The sequence below is a fragment of the Phacochoerus africanus genome, chromosome 16, assembly GCF_016906955.1.
Source record: "Phacochoerus africanus isolate WHEZ1 chromosome 16, ROS_Pafr_v1, whole genome shotgun sequence".
Classification (NCBI taxonomy): Eukaryota; Metazoa; Chordata; class Mammalia; order Artiodactyla; family Suidae; genus Phacochoerus; species Phacochoerus africanus.
Window position 1 is genome coordinate 10,310,154 of NC_062559.1, and position 22,060 is coordinate 10,332,213.

General features: G+C 38.5%; 1 protein-coding gene across 13 annotated transcripts in view; it reads right to left on the bottom strand.

Moving 5' to 3' along the window:
- LUC7L2 (LUC7 like 2, pre-mRNA splicing factor) overlaps positions 1 to 22,060 on the bottom strand; it is a 59,998-nt gene that overhangs the window by 32,552 nt on the left and 5,386 nt on the right. For 3 of the 13 annotated variants that reach the window (XM_047763756.1, XM_047763761.1, XM_047763762.1), the window contains exon 2: positions 11,291 to 11,385. In XM_047763756.1, coding sequence (XP_047619712.1) covers positions 11,291 to 11,385 — 95 coding nt within the window. The other 10 variants (XM_047763752.1, XM_047763754.1, XM_047763759.1 and 7 more) reach the window with 8 other exon arrangements.

Here is a 22,060-nt window from a genome sequence, read left to right on the forward strand (position 1 = left end):
TTTGAGTAAATGTATTATGGAATAGTCATATGACACATTATATAGCCAGCCATTAGAAACAGTGTTTTTTGGGGTTTTTTTTGTTTTTTTTTTTTTTTTTTGCTTTTTTGGGACTGCACCTGTGGAATATGGAAGTTCCCAGGCTGGGGGTTGAATCAGAGCTGCAGCTGATGGTCAGCGCCACAGCAACATGGGATCCGAGCTACATCTGTGACCTATACCACAGCTCGCGGCAAGGCTGGATCCTCGACCCACTGTGCGAAACCAGTGATGGAACGTGCAGCCTCATGGATACTAGTCGGGTTCATAACCTGCTGAGCCACAACAGGAACTCCCTAGAAACAATGTTCTTGATACTAAGTGGAGAAAAGATGGCAAAGAAGAGAATAAAATGCCATTTTTGTAAATTCAAACACAGGCATTGCTGTGAGGTTGATTACTTTGAACTTTCTGATAGTGATTGAATTAGTGGTTGAACAATGCAATGAGTATGTTACTCTCAAAAGAAAAAAAAAAAAAAAATCCATGAAGCCACTTTCATTTTGGAGAAAAAAATTTAAGGAACCGAACCATGTGAAAATTATAGATCAAAATCAACAAATAAAAAGATTACAGGAGTTCACGTCGTGGCGCAGCAGAAATGAATCTGACTAGGAACCGTGAGGTTGTGGGTTCGATCCCTGGCTTTCATCAGTGGGTTAAGGATCTGGCGTTGCTGTGAGCTGTGGTGTAGGCCAGAAGCTACAACTCTGATTCGACTCCTAGCCTGGCAACCTCCATGTGCCACAGGTGCAGCCCTAAAAAAGCAAAAAAAAAAAAAAGATTATAATGGTGCCAGAGAGTTAACATACAGATGAGTGAACCACCAGCATAAACTAATGTCAGTGTATGTTCACAAATACATCAGAGATAGAAACTTTGTATAGTAACACCTCCAAGCATCTAATAGTATTTATTTACTTTTTGCCACTCTTGTGCCGTGTAGAAGTTTCTGTGCCAGTGGACTGAACCCATGACACAGCAGCAACCCAAACCACTGCAGTGACAATGCCAATCCTTAACCTGCTGCACCACAAGAGAACTCCCTCTGCAAATACTCTTGCTTTGAAATATGTTACTACATTTGCCAAGTTCTATGAGCTAGATCCTAAAGAGAAACAGAACAGTAGGAGAATGTATTCCTGCTATTAAGGAAATTACATTCTCAATGGAAAAAACACCAAAACAAGACAGACATGACACCATAAAACTCCTAGAAGAGCGCACAGGCAAAACATTCTCTTATATAAACCATACAAATGTTTTCTTAGGTCAGTCTTCCAAGGCAATAGAAATAAAAACAAAAACAAACAGAACCTAACCAAACTTACAAACTTTTGCACAGCAAGAAAACCATTAAAAAAAAAAAAAAGACAACCTATAGAATGGGAGCAAACAATTGCAAATGATGCAACCAACTGGCCCTCATCTCCAATATATAAACAACTTTTACAACTCAACAACAACCAAAAAATGGGCAGAATGGAGTTCCCATTGTGGCTCACCCGGTCAAGAACCCAAATAGCATCCATGAGAATGCAGGTTCAATCCCTGGCCTCGCTAATTGGGTTAAAGGATCGGCGTTGCTGTGAGCTGCAGTGTAGGTTGCAGACACAGCTCAGATTTGACATTGCTGTGGCTGTGGTGCAGGCTTGCAGCTGTAGTTTAGATTCTGCATCTAGCCCAGGAACTTCCATATGCCACAGGTATGGCCCTTAATGGCCAGCAGGCACATGAAAAGATGCTCAACATCACTAATTATCAGAGAAATGCAAATCAAAACTACAGTGAGGTACCACCTCACACTGGTCAGAATGGCCATCATTAATAAGTCTACAAATAACAAACACAGGAGAGGTTGTGAAGAAAAGGAACCCTCCTACACTGCTGATGAAAATGTAAATTGGTACAACCACTAAAAAGAACAAAGACTAAATATGGAACTATAATATGATCCAGCAATCCCACTTCTGGGCATATATCCCAGACAAAAATGTAATTCAAAAAGACACATGCAGCCCTATGTTCATAGCGGCACTATTCACAATAGCCAAGACATGGCAACAACCTATTTACGTTTAAGGTTACTTCAAGACTCAGCTCAAGGATAAGAGAAAGCATAGTATACTATGAAAAACGGCCTTGAAATAACAAAACCTGTTATATGGTTTCAGTTATTCCACTATTGTCATGAATCAGAAAATGGGAATTTTCTTTCCTGGAATTTCCACTGTGGTGCAATGGAAACAAATCTATTATCTGTGAGGGTGCGGGTTCGATCCCTGGCCTCACTCAGTGGGTCAGGGATCCGATGTTGCTATAAGCTGTGGTGTAGGTGGCAGATGCAGCTCAGATCCTGAGTTGCTGTGGTTGTGACTTGGACTAGCAGCTGCAGCTCCAATGTGACCCCTAGACTGGGAACTTCCTTATGCCACAGGTGCGGCCCCCTAAAAACACAAAAAAAAGGAAGGAAGAATTTTCTTTCCTAATACCAATCCCAGTGCTCAAAACTAACAAGTCAAACATGAGTGGTAAGTGAAGAGGAATGGGGCACGCTGTGCATGCACAAAGCAGTTCTTGCTTTTCTCCCACTTCCCACCTTTTTAACTGCCCATTCTCACCTGAATGTTCCACCTCCACATTCACTTAGAAATATAGCAATAACTTCTTACCCATTTCTAACCCTAGATATACAAAGATAGTCTATATAAAATTAAAACAAATGGCCTTGGTATACTATCTAACTCAAGAGAGAAAAAACATATAAAAACAGGGTAAAATAAGTGTGTATTTGGTACTATGGAGAGTGGGCACTAACTACACTGGCGTTCAGGGTGATTGTCCAGGCAGAGAAAAGGAGACAGTCTCAAATTAGAAGCATACTGGGCTAGAAGAGTAGTGAGAACAATTCAAGGGAGAGAGAGACTGGACTAAGAATTTCGGATTTTTTTTTTTTTTTGTCTTTCTGCCTTTTGTAGGGCTGCTCCCGTGGCATATGGAGGTTCCCAGGCTAGGGGTCTAATCGGAGCTGTAGCCGCCAGCCTATACCAGAGCCACAGCAATACGGGATCCGAGCCACGTCTGCAACCTACACCACAGCTCACGGCAACGCCGGATCGTTAACCCACTGAGCAAGGGCAGGGACCGAACCCGCAACCTCATGGTTCCTAGTCAGATTCATTAACCACTGCACCATGACAGGAACTCTGAATTTCGGATTTTTAACTACACAGAGATAATAAGGAACCACCAAAAGTTTTTGTGTGGAGTCAACATATATAAATTCATCTCCTACTCAGAAATGGCTGACATCTTTTCTTCACATTTACATCTCTTCAAATATCGTTTCATCAAAAAAGCTTCCTCCAATCACTCTGTCAGCCTATGGGATAATATATATTCAAGATGTTTTATTCAACATAGATCAGAGTAAACACGAAATGTTTTAAAAAGTGCCCTTAATGAGAAACTATCATCAAATTAGAAGGATTATACTATGTCCTTTGGTCTGTCCATCTATACATCAAAGTAGAATGTGTGACTTTAAAAAATATTTCCAGGAGTTCCCACTGCTGCACAACAGGATTAGCAGCATCTCTGAAGTGGTGGGATGGAGATTCAACCCCCAACCCGGCAGAGTGGGTTAAGGATCCAGTGTTGCCACAGCTGTAGCATAGGCTACAACTGTGGCTCGGATCTGATCCCTGGCCCAGGAACTCCATGTGCTGCAGGGTGGTGGCCAGAAAAAAAAAATAACATTCCAGCGATAAGAACAATCCATGACTTTGCTTTCTGTTTGTAGATAATCACTTATACAACAAAAATATTTTAAGTTTTCATTTACCACCATGTGTTTGCTCTGTGTTTACTGCCTACATCTTCCAAATGATGCATTTATAACTCCATGCTCCTTTTCTCAATGAATAGCCTCAGAGAACACATGTGTTTCTTCAGATTTGTTAAAATGCAGTTTATAAAACTGCATACCTCTAAAGAGATCTAGAGTCTGGGGAATACTAAGCAGTTAATTCCTGGTTCTTAAGTAAAAGCATTTACTGAGAATCTGTATAGAAAAACACATGTGGCAGTGAAACATGTTGACCAAGTACCAGGCTATGAAAAACATCTGCTTGAACGATGACTTTCAGACCTCAGTCTGCTTTGCTTGGGAATAACTGGTCTTTGCTACTTTACTGTTTCAAGAGTCATCCTAAATGATAGGTCCAAGATTTAAGATTTGCTTCAAAAGGATGGAGATTTAGAAAGCAAATAAGGTAGCTATGTGTAAAATACACATTTTTTTTTTTTTGTCTTTTTAGGGCCGCACCAGTGGCATATGGCGGTTCCCAGGCTATGGGTCGAACTGGAGCCATAGCTGCCGGCCCACACCACAGCTACAGCAACGTGAGATCCAAGCTGCATCTGCAACCTACACCACAGTTCACAGCAATGCCAAGGATCGAACGTGAGTCCTCATGGATGCTAGTCCAGTTTGTTAACCACTGAGCCACGACGGGAACTCCTGCGTGTAAAATATTTATTGAAGCTAGTGTATGGGTACATGAAGTTGGTTACACAATTTGTTTATTTGTAGTTGAAATTTTCTATTCAAGTTAAAAAAGATTCTCTCCTAAAACTGATTCAATATTAAAGAATAAAAACTAAATTTGTATTTGATCTACAAAGACCGAACAACGGTACAACAGTTCTTCACATCTACATGTACGTATATGTATATGTTAACCATTAAACCAAGTCAACTAGAGACAGACTAAACTAGAACAAGATCCTAGAATACATGGTCTCTGGGTCATTTAAAAAAAAAAAAAAATCACAGAGTTCTCGCTGTGGAAAAGTGGTTTACGAATCTCACTAGCATCCATCAGGACACAGGGTCAATGCCTGGCCTTGCTCAGTGTGCTAAGGATCCAGCACTGCCATGAGCTGTGGTGTAGACTGCAGACGTGGCTCGGATTCTGCATTCTGTGGCTGTAGTGTAGGCCAGCAGCTACAGCTCTAATTTGAACCCTAGCCTGGGAACCTCCATATGCCATGGGTGCGGGCCTAAAAAGACAAAAATTAAAAAAAAAAAAAAAAAAAAAGATAAAAAAAGAATCTGACTGCAGTGGCTCAGGTTGCTGTGGAGGCTTGCATTCAACCCCTGGCCCAGCACGATGAGTTAAAGGATCCAGCAATACTGCAACTTCAACATAGTTTGCAGCTGTGGCTTGGATTCAATCCCTGGACTGGGAACTTCCACATGCCACAAGTGTGGCCATAGAGGGAAAAATGAAAACAAGAAAAAAATCACTCTCATAAGCCTGAAGTATATTAGGACTATAAAATGAATGACTGCAAGGTTATTCAGAATAACAGGAAGAAGTTATTTAAGCGCAGACGTACCCTAAGTTGAATAGCTCAAGGTATTCATGTACCAATTTGCCAATGATGCTCCAAATTATATTTAGGAAAGAGTTTTTTTGTTTGTCTTAAGGGCTGTTTTTGGCTGAACCAGCAGCAAGTGGAAGCTCCCAGGGAAGAGATCAAACTCGCACCACCGCACTCACCTGAGCCACTGAAGTGACAATGCTGGATACTTAACCCATAGCACCACAAGGGAACTCTTCTTTGCTTTTAGGACTGAGGGGTTTTTTTGTTTATTTATTTATTTATTTATTTATTTTTTCCCACTGTACAGCAAGGGGGTCAGGTTATCCTTACATGTATACCTTACAATTACATTTTTCCCCCACCCTTTGTTCTGTTGCAACATGAGTATCTAGACAAAGTTCTCAATGCTATTTGGCAGGATCTCCTTGTAAATCTATTCTAAGTTGTGTCTGATAAGCCCAAGCTCCCAATCCCTCCCACTCCCTCCCCCTCCCATCAGGCAGCCACAAGTCTCTTCTCCAAGTCCATGATTTTCTTTTCTAAGGAGATGTTCATTTGTGCTGAATATTAGATTCCAGTTATAAGTGATATCATATGGTATTTGTCTTTGTCTTTCTGGCTCAGGACTGAGTTTTTTCAAGTTTAACAGTAAAGCTCTAATTACTCACTAGGAAGCTGCTAATGTGCCTCTGATTTCTCAGGCATCAAATGTGTTTTTAGTTTAAGGCATTCTCTAGAATTGCTTGTTAAAAGAATGCATATTTTTCTAAGAAACTGAGAATAAAATACACCCAGCAAAACTGACATAAGGACATAATAACTTCAAAAGCGAAGTATGATAAAACCTGGATTATACGGCACCTTGCAAATTGTGAAACATTAACAGGGAAAAAAAAAAAAAAAAGCCAGTAATCTGGACTTACGTTAAAAACACTTGTTAAAAAGTGCACATCAGAGTTCCTGCCATGGGTCAGGGGAAATGAATCTGACTAGCATCTATAAGGATGCAGGTTCAATCCCTGGCCTAGCTCAGTGGGTTAAGGATCCAGCGTGGCCATGAGCTGTGGTGTAGGTCGCAGATGTGGCTCGGATCTGGCATTGCTGTGGCTGTGGTGTAGGCCGGTGGCTATAGCTCCAATTCGACCCCTAGCCTAGGAACCTCCATATACTTCGGGCGGGGCCCTAAAAAGACAAAAAAAAGAAGTGCACATCCCAAAATGAACCCTTTCTGGGAAAGAGATTATGAGTTTAAAGTATCTACAGATTAATTTTTTCACATCTGCATGTGAAACCACTGCTGCCAAGGTTTTTTCTTTTCTCTTTTTAGGGCCACACCCTGGAGGTTCCCAGACTACGGGTCGAATAGGAGCTATAGCCTCCGGCCTACACCACAGATATAGTGTGGCCATTACAAAAAAAAAAAAAAATTGTAAAATTCTAATGGAAATAACAACAGGCCTGTCCCCATATCCTCAGTGCATGAGATCCCTCTCTGAGGATATTTCAGAAATATCCCAAAGTCACTGTCCAAGGTAAATTGTGTTATCTAAAAAACCAACAACATGGAATTCCATAGTGGCTCAGTGGGTTACGGATTTGGTATTGTCACTGCTGTGGCACAGGTTCAATCCCTGACCCAGAACCTCCGCATGCCGTAAGCAGGGCCAAAAACAAAACTTACTCCACGGCCAAAACAAAACAAACCACCACACATACACAAAAAAAAATGTATAGAAAGTATTCAGATTTAAATAACAGTAAAAATAAATAAATAACTCTAAGATCCGTGTGGTATAATTTACTGCCATTCTTTGTGAGACATCTGACAAAAACAATTACTCTGAGCCTTAGTTTTCCCATCAATATAAAATGATGGCCTTACGCTAGAAGACATGATGCCCTTCAATATTAAAGTTATACTATGATGAAGGCTACAGTAAAATTAGCAGTGACCATTTCTGAATTTATTCATTTTATTTTTATTTTTCTTGGCCACATCTACAGCACATGAAAGTTCTTGGGCCAGGGATTGAATCTCAGCCGCAGATGTGACCTATGCCACAGCTGTTGCAACACCAGATCCTTTTAACCCACTGCGTCAGTCCACACAACCACAGAGACAATGTTGGATCCCTAACCTGCTGTTCTACAGGGACTCCCATTTCTGAATTTAGGATAGAACATTATAAAAGTATACATTCCCATTTCAGCTGGGGGGGGGGGATGCATCCACAGCCTGCAGAAGTTCCCAGGCCAGAGATCTAACCAACAGTACAGCAGTGCCAATGTCATATCCTAAACCTGCAGAGCCACTAGGGAATTCCTCTGTAGATATTAATTCAAGCTTCTGTTACCTTCTGCTTTAGATATAATGTCTTCAGTAAATTATTACTATACATACCTTTTCCCTAGATCACTGGAAACTAGATTGAAAAATTGATTATCTTAAGCACTTCAATATACTTCTCTTGGGAGTTCCCTTCGTGGCTCAGTGGTTAACAAACCTGACCAGGATCCATGAGGATGTGGGTTCGATCCCTAGCCTTGCTCAGTGGGTTAAGGATCTGGTGTTGCCATGAGCTGTGGTGTAGGTCACAGATGTGGCTTGGATCCTGTGTTGCTGTGCCTATAGCGTTTCGACCCCTAGCGTGGGAACCTCCATATGCCACATGTGTGGCCCTAAAAAGACAAAAGATGTAAGACCAAAAAAAAAAAAAAGGATCCGGCAATGCCGGGAGCTGTGGTGTAGGTTGCACACATGGCTGGGATCTGGCATGGTTGTGCCTGTGGCATAGGCCAGCGGCTACAGTTCCAATTCAACCCGTACCCTGGGAACCTCCATATGCTGTGGGTGCGGCTCTTAAAAGACAAATAATAGTGATAATAATAGTAATAAAAACCTAGCGACTACATCCCTGTGTATTCCTCTGCTAAAAGAATACTGATGAATCATACTGTGCTTGAAATGATAGATATGAGGAACAAGGTCTGGAAAACTAAAGGGCAACCTTCATGCAGCAATGAAAAAGCATTATAAAATCAACATTTACAATTTACTTCCTTTCCATCCTCGATCTAATTATAAAACAAAAGAGCACTTTCAACATAAAGCAGTATAAACATTAGATTCCATGCCAGAAAAGCATTTCATCCAGAGGTTGGTTGCTAAAGAAGAGTTCTGTAATTACAAACCATTTTTACATAGGATAAACTTTTATAAATAGCCCTTTTTAGTAAAAAGGGTTATAAGAAAGTCACACTATGTATGGTTTCAAGCACTCTATGACAACCCTGGACTCTCACAAAGTCCTATCGGCAGCCCTTAAAATTCTGCTTAAATTCTGAACAAGAGTCACAACTACTTAACTCCATCCTTACATACAACAATTTCTTGCCTATTAAGCAGACAAAAAGGAGATGTTTCTCATCCAGGGTTTCCCTGCCAAGTGCCTTTGGAAGAGCTTTATTTTTTCTTTCTCCTGTTTGTCTTCTTAATAAGGCCACACCCACAGCATATGGAATTTCCCAGAGTAGAGGATGAATCAGAGCTGCAGCTGCCAGCCTACACCACAGCCACAGCAACGCCAGAACTGAGCCGTGTCTGCGACCTACACTACAGCTCACAGCAATGCTGGGTCCTTAACCCGCTGAGCAAGGCCAGGGATCAAACCTGAATCACTCACTGATACTAGTCAGGTTCCTGACAGCTGAGCCACAACGGGAACTCCTAGAAGAGCTTTCATTAACTTTCATTAACTGTCTTTCATGTGATCCAAGACATCAATTTTAAGCCTTATCAAATTCTGTACTATATAAGAAAAATTTTACAAATTAAAGAAGTATTTTTCTATCATCACTTTTAAAATGCATATTTTAGAGATACAAAAATTTGAAAATATGTGCTTCTTGTAAATCCACCAACAAGAATTTTATTTGCTTTTAAGGGCCGCACCTGCAGCACATGGAAGTTCCCAGCCTAGGGGTGGAATCAGAGCTATAGCTGCCAGCCTACACCGCAGCCACAGCAATGCCAGATTCAAGGCCTGTCTGTGACCTATACCACAGCTCATGGCAACGCCAGATCCTTAACCCAATGAGTAAGGCCAGGGATTGAACCTGAGTCCTCATGGATACTAGTCGGATTCGTTTCCACTGAGCCACAACGGCAACTCCACCAGCAGCAAGAATTTCACAAGAAGGAAAGTCCATGATCAACCACTCATCTTTTTATTTAACATGATGAAGGATTAATAATCACCCACAGAGAAGAAAACATGTTAAACACAACTAAAATTTGAGCTTAGTTCCGGAACTGAGTGATTTTGAATAAATCACTTTACTATCATTAAGACTAATTATGGAACACATTACCCCACAGAATTGTTTTGAGAAATAAATGAGCACAACTGCATTGTGTGCGTTATAAAGTATAAAAGCACAATCTTGATATCAGATTTTTTTATTATTAATACAATAACTGAAGAATATAATATGTCAAAGTCTTGCTATGGCTAATTTTAAAGTATTAAAAAAAGGATTTAAATTTTGCCACTAATCTTATTTTCAAAATGTATGTGAAATGATAATTTAACCATCAAATATCTTTAAATGTTCAATTTAATAGTAAATGTGAAGAATCAAAGAATACTACATATAAATATATATTTTATAGATTTCAATTTTACTACATAGTGCAACAGAAAATACTTTATGGAAATTCTGAAGAGTAGATATGAGGGTTAATTAAGTGCTCAGAAACTGAATCTGTCTCCTTGTAATATATTACACATTAAAAAAAATTAGGTATTATATATATTTTTAAAATTTTGGCTCTTTGATTCCTCCTAACATAATAATTTCAACAGTCGTTCCTATTGGAAAAAGTCAGAGGTCTTTCCTATTATAAGTGCCTTGATACCTATATATTTTGGGTATTTAACTCTTCCTATCAAGAGAAAACCACTCATTTAGACATCTTTAACTAAAATACCTCATTGTTTCTGTAAATGGAAGTTCGAAATCTTTTCATTTCAGTCATTTCTGACAAATGACAGTCAGTTAAATGCTTAGGCCCTACCAGCCCTCTTCTGCCATCCCAATGCAAGAAAGTTCTTGCACACAGATAATCATTTCAGTCAAATCCAAATGCTAGGCCATTAAATCTTTTGTCCCATTAATTTGGTCATTATTTGTGGTTTATCTACCAAATTAAAATGATGATACTCTAGGAGTTCCCTGATGGCCTAGCAGTTACCACTAGCAGTTACCACTGTAAGACGGCCTGGGAACGTCTGCATGCAATGTGCATGGCAAAAAAAGAAAAAGATAAAGATTAACCAATATCACTACACACAGAATCTAAATTGAGTTTTACATTATTAGGAGTAAGCAATGAGTGAATTTTAATCAGCAACACTACTCGCACATTAAGCTATGAATTTAAGTTATTTACCAACCCATTTTCCCCACAATGATTGCACAGTAAAAATGTGCACAAATCTTAATTAAAATATATATACTGTTTTGGATAAACGTATACTCTGCTGAGCAGTGAACAATTAAAAATTCATTTATATTATTTCTAAACTAAAAGTGCAACTGCTGTATAATGTAATAACTACCTCTATGTTCCAAATAAGAAATGCTTTTTATTTGCTCTTCAGAATGGAAAAAGTTGTAAAGTAAAACACAGCAATTATTTCAGTGAGAAATCAATCTGAAGATAAGGGATGCAAACTGCTCCACTAACAAGTGTTTTTAAAAAACTGCATAATTATTTGACAAGAAATTAAGACTTTATCAAGCAGTTTGTTTTTATAGTATTATCAATAATCAAGCAATAGATTTAAGAAATACATACAGTTCCAGACAGGACATCATGGGGGCAACAGTTGAGAAGGTGACTCTTGCACACTCTGTCATCACTGAATTTGATTCGCTGACGAGTAGTATCTCCTGTAATATAGGAAAGTTAATAACATTCAAGGTTAGACAACTGGAAAGTACTTATTTTCTGAGATTCCCTCTTAACACTAGCTTTTCATGTGTGGCTATACACACACACATTTATAAATCAGCTTAAGAAGGGTTAGTTTTTTATGTAATATCCTACAGAAAAACTATTTTAGACAACATGCAGTTGCAGTATGTGTACTGCATATGTAATTCAAATAGTCAAAGTGGGAAAGTAATGCATTCTGTTAAACAGAGTACTTCAGAAAAGCATAGGATTTAGAGCAGGAATGGACCTTAAAGGTTATCAGGTCCAAACCCTTCATATTTCAGATGAGGAAACTGAGGCCCCGAGAGGTTAATTGACTTGCAGCAGACCCACTAGGAGAGTTTCTATTGGTATACCATGTTCCCTACTTGACACTTAGCACTGATTTATTTTGTAATTATTTACATTAATTGAAAAACATAAAAAAAATCTTGCAAACATTGCATACACACTGCGAATCCCCACTGAACCCCAGACGCCATTTCTTCCACTATTTTGTTCCAGCTGCAGTGTCTCCCTTTTGCTGCTGGGAGGAGTTAGAGAGGGTAGAATAACGTGTTTAAGAGTGTACAAACCTGGAAGAATGACTTACACACCAGTGAAACAAAGGCACATTGCCTAAATGAAATGTTAACTTTAATGCCTCCAAAGGTCCCATATCTCCAAGTTCTATGTAGTCTGTGCTATGTGTGGCCAAACTGGGTACATTTAAATTCATTCTGTCTTCATTTAACACAATACACCCCCTAAGCAACAGAAACATCCACCTTGCTAATCAACTATGCCTATCTACTCAAAACTTTAAAAAAAATCTAAGAAAAAGAAGGGTAACCATCTATAATAACAAAATATAGATGTTACAATTTTTTCCCTTAGAATCTCCTTGGGGAAAAAAACTCGTAAGAATGTTTCCTCTAAGTAGAATGAGAATAAGCCCTGGGAAATGAAGGTGTTTTATTTTAGCCTTAAAATGACAGCATCATTGATGAGTGAAAACCTACTGGTGAATTACTGAAGCAAGAGATTTTGGTACCAAAACAGATTGTAAATACTACTGTGCTTCACATGATGCCTGGGGCACTTGAAAAACTTTCACCTAGGAAGTGACTCAATTATTTAAAATAACTTTTTTTTACATGTGAATAACAAAAAGGTTAAAACTTTACCCCTTTCACACGGCCTTATTTTGAAGAGCTTGCTCAAAGTCAACGAAATACTGTCATTTTTAGATGGGGTAAGATTTTGTTCAGATTGTTTTAACTTGGTCAAAAAGATTAAAATTTGCAACCAAGGTTTATAAAATTTTAAGAACAGTAATTTATAGCTAAAACGATAGCTTCACAGCAGTTCAACAATAGGTTTTCTAGAGGCTAGTCTCTAGTTAAAGTAGATAATTTTTGACACCACAATTTGGAATAATTCATTTAGAGTTCACGCCTGCTACTATGATAACGGTTATTTTGATGGTCCTTTGCTCCTTTTAAACACAACTGCTTTTGTTCCACATTCATTAACACATCTGAAAAGTTAGTGATAACTCACGGCTCGGCGAATGCGGGGCCTTTCTGACACTCCCTTGCAGATTGAAGTAGGCAGGCAAAGATACATTGAACCTTTACAAATAAAACAAGGGGCCAGATTGTTCAGTTTGTATAGAATAGACTCTGCCAGCAATTTCAATACAGCATCTAGAAGTACATGTTGACTGTAAAGATTCTCGTATATGAAAACAAAAGTGAACAAAATCAGGGTGTTTGGTCATTGTTTTGTTTTGTTTTTGTTTTTTTAAAATACTGACTTAAGTGCAACCCTAAAAGAACAGGACTGATCATAGGTAAACCTGTACGTCCAAGGCTGAAGCTCTCTAGAGTGGTCCTTGGGTGAGCCAACTGAGGTTTAAACAAAAAACGTTTTTTATAAAGTGTATTTCATCACAACTTTGGTTAAGAGCCTTAAGCTCATGTCAGAATGGTACTATGATGCGCTCACACCAGGATGGCAACTATTATAGGCTTTTTGCTTCCTCACATACAAGAAAAAATGTTTTAAATCTATACCCAAATTATGCTAAGAAATGTGAATATAAATTTTTGAAGAGGAAAAAACGTACATATCTAGAAGTCTCCCTACTACAAGTATCTAAGATTTTCAGTAATGCAACAGCAGTATTGTTCCAGTGCTTTGTCAATCTAATGGCTTGAGAATATTACAAGCCGGGCCTTAGAATAAAATCAAGACTCACAGAAGTTTTACTAGTCAAACATTTTGTCAGAAATTACAACATTAAATCTAATATTAAGATATAGGTGCCCTGAAGACACTGCTATCAGACGAAACATGAACAATTCGGAATACGAATTTAACAAAATTGTCCCTGATGAGCTTTTTGTCTTAGAAAAAGTATTGGTTTCTATAAATGTCAAAAAGTATTTTTAAATAACTCCTCACTGCATATGGATGGTTGCTCTATAACTGCAGCCAACACAATAAATACAGCTATCAAATATCAGCCTGTACAGTACAGAAATCTTTATAACAATAATAGAATTCCTATTAATTTGATATACAGAAATACCCTGAGAGGCCTACCAACTGAGTATCTGTTTGTTTATTTCTATTTTTAAAGTTTTACTTAAGAGACTTTTTTAAGGTGAACACTTAAAAATAATCTGGCTGTATTACCATGCAGTACTTAATACATTTATCTGGGCTTACGCCATTAAATTATAATCTGCTAAACCAACAAAGAATTTTAAAATAATACTGGTAATTCTGGTTTCTGTTAAGATATCTGGCCCAAACCATGTTTTTCAAAAGAAACTAGGTAAAATAGCACCCACTGAAAAACAAATGGGGGGGGGGCACTATAATTAATCAGTAACAAATACAAACCAAATCTTATAATACAAGAAATTATTTTATTAATTCAATATACTTTTATCTTCAGGTTTTCTGGGGATACATTCATTCTAAAAATAATCTAAGTTAAAAAAAAAATTGCCCTGCTCCACTAACACTGGATCCAAATCACAAAATCAAGCAAGCTTATTGCTGAATATATCCTCTGTGCTAAGCAATGGGGTTAACTAAGATGCACTGACGATGGGCTCTCTACCCTCAAGGAGCCCATCATTTTGCTAGAGAAATAGGACATTTAAATGATGTAACAAGTCGTAACAAAAGAAAGCATGATTCAAGTGACAAATGGATGTTTTTAACAGATGAAATACTACCAAAGAGTAGTACTTCAGGAATTCTAAGACTAGAATGACCATCAAGGATTGAAGAGGTTAGAGAAGGCTTCATGTGATAAGTAGAAGCCATTTTTTGAAGGAAAGATAGGATGTAGATCAAAGGGAAGGACAAAGAAGAGCATTCCAAACTGGAGTAGTATTTTTGACAAAGCTTATAAAAGCAAGAAGGTTTGGGATACAGTACGTAAATCATATCTGGCTTTGGCAAATGGCTTCACGTAGGGGAGCAGCAAAGTTGGGGCAAGAATAGTATTTGGGGGGTAAAATCTGATTTCTTAAATAATTTTTCCATTTTTCTCTTCAAATTTTTAATGTATAAACAAAGTTTTAAAAAAAAAAGTTTAAAAGTGGAGTTCCAGTCATGGCACAGTGGAAATGAATCCAACTAGGAACCATGAGGTTGCAGGTTAGACCCCTGGCCTCGCTCAGTCCATTAAGGACTCAGCACTGCTGTGAGCTGTGCTGTAGGTCGCAGACAAGGCTTGGCTCTGGCGTTGTTGTGGCTCTGGCATAGGCCAGCAGCTGTAGCTCTGATTAGACCCCTAGCCTGGGAACCTCCATATGCCACGGGTGCAGCCCTACAAAAACAAAACAAAACAAAGTTTAAAAGTAATGGGGCAGAGATCAGACCAAATTATTTAGCTCACAACAAAATGCCCTCACCCATAAAAACATGGAAGACTCTTCTCTATAACCTCCACAATATTAATTAGGCTTTGTACATAACTATATTGACATGTTTCGAGATTAAAAACATGAATGAGATCTTTCAAAGGAAGTTTTCATCATGTGAATGGAAGCATCAAAATTTCCATTAATATTTTCTACCAAGCAACTAACTTCAGAGTAACTATTCTCCTAACAACTCTCTGTTGTTCCACCTTCACGAGTATCATGATTTGGGAACACTTCAGTCACAGGTGTACAATAAAAACTGAAATGCATATTATTCCTTTCAAGGTCTTTGAGTAATGTAACAGAGTTGGTGTTGAGGCAGTTTCACTCAGGGAATATAGACAAGCTACTCTTAAAAGAAGGCTTCTGTCCAAACTACTCAAACACTCCTATTCTCAAACTCTCCTTCAATCTGCAGAAAGGGAAAAATAAGCCCACTGTAAAACCCCACCCACACTGCCACTTGATGGTCCTGCCTTTTCTGAAACACTTACACTTAAATTCTAGTAGTAACACTTAAAAATCTTAGCCTGGATGGTCTGACATTGTACATGATGCATGCTATTTTCCCAATATCCACCCCCTCCCTTCCAGTGCCAACCACCCTCTCCCTCCCATACAAACAATAAATCAACTTTCATAGATTTAGTTGCTATTTTAAAAACATCAAAATTTTACTTTACCCATTCTCTCCGATGCTCCCTGTATTTTTTTAAGCTGTGAGTGGATGACCATGCTATGTGATCAACAACTGTGAAGGCTAAGCAAAAGTGAACTGAGTTTAGTATTATAATTTCAAAAGAACCTTAAAGTTTGTAATATTTGACATACATAATGGTATGCAGAATCCTATTTTACTGCATTTTATCAGGCATTAATGGCAAGCAATTTATAAAAACAACTAATTAGTATTTCTTTTGTACAGAATTAGCTTAGTTAAGACTTAGCTTAGAGAAAACAGAGGAGAAAACTCAACAGCACACAAAGCAAATGGAAGCATCCCCTAGTTTATAAATGGGGCCAAGAGAGGGAAAGTTCCCCCACCTTCTCCAATGTGACAACCAAAGCCCTCCCCACAGGTATATACTTGTTAGGGTACACATGTCACTGTTGGCTTGGGACAGGGTAGGCACAGTCCCTCTGAAATAAATTCCATTCCCATTCAGTAAAAGGAAAGCCAGAGCTAGAAAGAGAGGTAGCTTCTCATTTGCCTGTCCCCTCAAATCCTCACCTATTCTACCTTCTTATTACCATTCCTTCTAATAGAAGCCATGAATCCACATAATAATGTGGGAACTATATAAAGACCAAATTCCAGTCTAGTACAGAGCAGGAAGAGACCTGCTCTGTGCTAGCAAACACGTCTTCATGTGGAAAAGCAAACTCCTATGTCTTCACATGAACCAAGGAAAAGGTTCTGCTGCACAGTAACTACTATTTTTCTTTTTTTGCTATTTCTTGGGCCGCTCCTGCAGCGTATGGAGGTTCCCAGGCTAGGGGTCCAATCGGAGCTGTAGCCACCGGCCTACGCCAGAGCCACAGCAACGTGGGATCCGAGCCGCATCTGCAACCTACACCCCAGCTCACGGCAACACCGGATTGTTAACCCACTGAGCAAGGGCAGGGACCGAACCCGCAACCTCATGGTTCCTAGTCGGATTCGTTAACCACTGCGCCACGACGAGAACTCCTGCACAGTAACTATTAAAGAAACAATTTGATCACTTTTACACCCTCCTCCAATAGTCTCACCAACTCCACTAACTTCTCCCACCTACCTTTGTTGTTCCTTTCGAATTCAGCCTAAAGCTCACCTATAAGAACCCTTTGTAATTAACCTTAAAAGAAAAACAAATTACTCCATATTACCTTGTTAATAAACTCAGTTTAATTCACTGTATATTTATACAAATCAAAGTTTATAGAGTTCATTTTATGCAAAGACTCACTACCATGTCTTAACATAATATGATTACTGATGCTTTAAAAACATTTATTATGACTTGATACACATCAAACTTTTCAGGAGTCTATTTAATACATAAGGAAAACAAAGAAAAAAATACTCAGCCAAAGACGGCAGTGGGAAAAACTAAGGCATTCTCCCTTCTAAATGTATTATCAAGTCACTTTTAACCAAATTTATAAAAATCATACTGAATAGTAGTAGAGGCTTTCCTTTGCCCCAGAAAATGCAAAAATAAGGTGACCTAAAGGCTATCCTTAATTCTTTCATATGGCCCTATAGATTTAGCATTACAAATAGTTACCCTCACCACAATTCCCATGAGCCCAACATTTTAAAACTGCAATGCCCACTGTAGAAGAAATTTCTAGAACAAGTTCAATCTTGCTGCCTATGATCAAGGATTAACAGCATTAAACACTTTTAAAATCTACCAGCCTATTCGTCTATGAAACTCCATATAAAAAATTATAAGGAATGAGGAGTTCCCATTGTGGCTCAGTGGTAATGAAGCTGACTACTATACATGAGGATGTGGGTTCGATCCCTGACCTCACTCAGTGAGTTATGGATCTAGTGTTGCTGTGAGTTGTGGTATAGGTCGCAGACGCCGCTCGGATCTAACGTTGCTATGGCTGCGGCGTAGGCCAGCAGCTGCAGCTCCAACTGGACCCCTAGCCTGAGAACTTCCATATGCTGCAGGTGCAGCCCTAAAAAGCCAGAAAAAAATTTTTATATATATATATATATATAAAAAACGGAATGAGACTGGAAAACAGTCTTGGTAGCAGGAAAAAAGCTTACAGAGTGTTTAAGAGCTAACAACGGTGAAGGAAAAGTGGGAAATGTGTGAAGAGAAATACTAAAGTAGCTGCATTCCAAGGGCTCTGTTCCACTCCTTGCTACACGCTATCTTCTCCCATTACACAGAGTCTTGGAGACTGGCAGGGGGTCAATACCATCACATTTCTGCTAGGGGCAGGGGTTGTGGGAGGATATATGCTTTAAGAAATCAACATGTTTCTGTGGAATCTGAAAAAAGGACAGACTGAACTTCTTTGCAGAACAGATGCTGACTCACAGACATTGAAAAACTTATGGTCTCCGGAGGAGACAGTTTGGGGGGTGGGGGGATGTGCCTGGGCTGTGGGATGGAAATCCTGTGAAATCAGATTGTTACGATCATTATACAACTACAGATGTGATAAATTCACTTGAGTAATAAAAAAAAAAAGAAATCAACATGTTTCTCCTCTTAGATTTAGGACATACATTAGAAAAGCCTGAAAATAGTTACCCACAAATATATTCCTAAAACTGGATGATATAGAATTTGTTTTATGGTATAGGTCATAAAGGAAAATCAGTCACTAAAAAGTTGCAGCCTGCTAATTTTGTATTTTCATAATTTTGTTACTTGCAGAGCTGCTACTCTGATACCATAACACTCATTCTCTGGGTATCAGGTGCCTTCTATCATTCAGAACTTTCTATACACAAAATTAGACTTAATGATAGCTATCTCTGGCTATGAAGAAATAGCTGAAAAGAACCAAGAAAAAGTAATTGGTTGATCTGTCTATTAAAGAGATAAGTTCTCACTGGTTGGTGACTGCTATAAAACCTAAGCAGAGCCTCCCCAAATCTAAAACCAATGAAGAAATAAAAAGGGAAAAGAAATGAGAAAATATCAAAGGACAAAGGTGACAGACAACTCAATGATAACAGAAGTTAAAATGAAAAAGATTACCATGAAGGAGACTGAGCCTTACAACTACTGCAACAATGCAGCAGAAATACTGTGACACATTCACAAGAACTGCCTTTAGGGAAAGAACTGAAAACTGTGAAAGGGAACATAATGGACTTCATTTGCAATGCTTTTTTTTTTAATTCCAGGGAAACACACAAAATAACATTTGTTCACTCATACAGGTTTTTGATCGTCTTTTACATTTTTTAAACTTTTTTCAAAATTAGACACTGACCTGCAATCAATACCCAGAATCACTTAAAAATAAACCTAACTATTCATGTGTAAATCTTCACTCCTCCCCAGACTTTCACTTCCTTCAGGATTAGAGTCCCATTTCACTACTCTATTCCAGAGTCAAAAGACAATAGAAGCAAATTACGTTCACAATTTCTAAGAAAAGGAAAGAAACAACTGAAGCAACTCAGCAACCTATAGATATTCAGGTTCTATTCCTACCAACCATTACTATACCCTAAAACACATCACCCAGTGTTAGAACACCATGTCTGGGGAAGTACTCCAATACTAGGAGGCAAATCAAATCAGCTGACTTATTTTCATACCAGAATTTCTTAAAATACAAATACATGGCTTCTAAAATCTGAGGTGAAATCAACTGTTTTCTTAGGAAGTCCCCTGTCCATAATGTAGAATCACCACACCCCCCCCGCCCCAGGCCCCCCAGTTTCTAGTCCAGGGGTTTTCTTACGATAAGCAGCTTTTCCCAAAGCCAGCACCTTTTCACACTCCTGCTGTGTGGTGAAATCCTGCAGAAGTGCAGCTGACCACACGGACCAAAACATTAATGGAGAGGTAAGATCAAGCTAAATAGGCAGCTTCTTCCTAGAAGTCAAGGTAGACTTCCCTAGGGACGTCTAGATCTCTTCCTCTCACAGGTGTGCACTTCTGTCTATTTCTGAGGAGAAGTTATTTCTACTTAGGGGCTTGGGTATATACATTTCGAGCATATATTCCTTTCACATGAATAACTAGAACAGTATTTTCAAAAACATGAGATTTGTACAAAAACTCATTTTAGACGTTCTGATTTCAACAACATGACATTTTAAATACTACTCAAGCACTTAGTGGTGATTATTATGATTAAGTCAAGAAAAAAGTTTCCACTTTGCATTTAGTATGCATTTTAATCAACACATCTAAAGTTCTAATTTTTAGCACAAGATAAGTGGCAAGAGTCTAGTTATCTCTTATAACATCATGTAGTTTTCACTGTGTTTTTGTGGGGACATAAACCTTCATTTTAAAATCAGCTAAATTTTCACAAAGTGAATTGACAAAGAAAAAATATTAAACAAAAAGAAAACAGGGTAAAAAGGAGTAAAGGTGATATATGTGACTAACACTTGGGAAACATTTATCCAGAACAGGGCTTCTCAAACTTTTAATTTGATCGGAGTCACATGGAAGGCTTCTTAAAACACAGACTGCTGGCTCCCACCCCCAGGCCTTCTGATTTGGTAAGTCTGGAGTGGGTCCAAGAATGTGTTTCTAACAAGTTCCAGGTGATCCTAAGGTTTCTGATCTGGGTACCACACTTGTGAGAAACACTGATCTAGAATAAATGCCAACAAGACTCTTCTTAAAGGACCAGATAGCAAATATTTTAAGCTTGCCAGCTATCTATCTCTGTTGCAACCACCCAACTCTGCTGTTGTAAGGCAAAGCACACACAGACAGTATGTACACAAATGGGCAAGACTGTGCTTCAACAAAACTTTATTTACAAAAAGCAAGTGGGACATAGTGCCATGCTGATCTAAAACATACCTCAAGTACTAAAAAGAGTATACTGTGTAGCTTAATAGCAGGACAGAATACAGAAGCAGCTGAACAGCTAAGTGTACACACTTGGATATCTATCCAATAAATATCCAACCGATTTCATTCAGAGGCAAAGCTTTGGAAAATTGAACTCTGAAAGCGAAAACTCATGTCTAAAAAGAAAACTGAGGTCTCAAGAAGATAAAAACAATTTACCATGCATTTAGGAGACATGACAAAAGACTCAGCAAGGGCCGCTGGTTAAATTCTTTTCACGTTGAATCACAAAGGTCAAATATCATTGCACATGGTTCACAACTAAATTAGAACATAAGGATCAATATCTAGTGAGTATTTTTTAAGAAAAAAGTTTTAAAGACTCCTTTCTCCAGCCCAGGTTAAATACCAAAATATAACATTTTTCAGTTGACTGAACTACAGGTCACCTTCTGATGGCTTTGACTTTTCAAATTCCTAAGTTACTCAGTTAAAACAAAAACACAAAGCTAAAGCCAATTCCAGAGTTTTTACAAACTACTTTTCTCTATATCCTCAATCATCTTACAAAACTGATCAATTGATCTATTCTGGCCTTGCCTTCTAATTTCTATCCTAGCAGCTGTTGGTGTGTGAAAATTTAAATCGAAAAGGAAAAGATGGACTTTTTTTTGCAGGTAGTGAATCTGTAAGACTGTAGACTAATTAAGCTGAAGAATACAACCACCTTATGTGTGTCCTCAAGGAATATACTAACAGCCCCAGGCTTTTAAGATTCAGTCCATTTCAAGCACCATTCTGGAATTCCACTCTAGAGAAGCATTTGCCTCATGTTCCTAGTGTTGCTCAGCCCTTACTGTTCTAAGCCCTGTGCAAACCCAAACTCACCTGAACTCTTAGCAACTTCAAGCTTTAATGTTTATATGAAGCACCTGATACTGAACACTCTGGAAACCTTACCTCATCGTGACATCTACTTGCCCCGGACTTCCTGTTACCCATCTTGAACCTGTAGCTCACTACCACTTATCCTTTTGTGACAACTTACCCAAACCAAAATATTTACTTGCTGCTTATAGAGCTTATGAAATGATAGACAAAATGATTTTTCTTTGGTTTCAATTTATTTTTTTATCTGAAGTAAAAGAATGCCTCAGAAGCTCAGGTTTCCTCCAGGAGAGCTAAACAACTGCAGA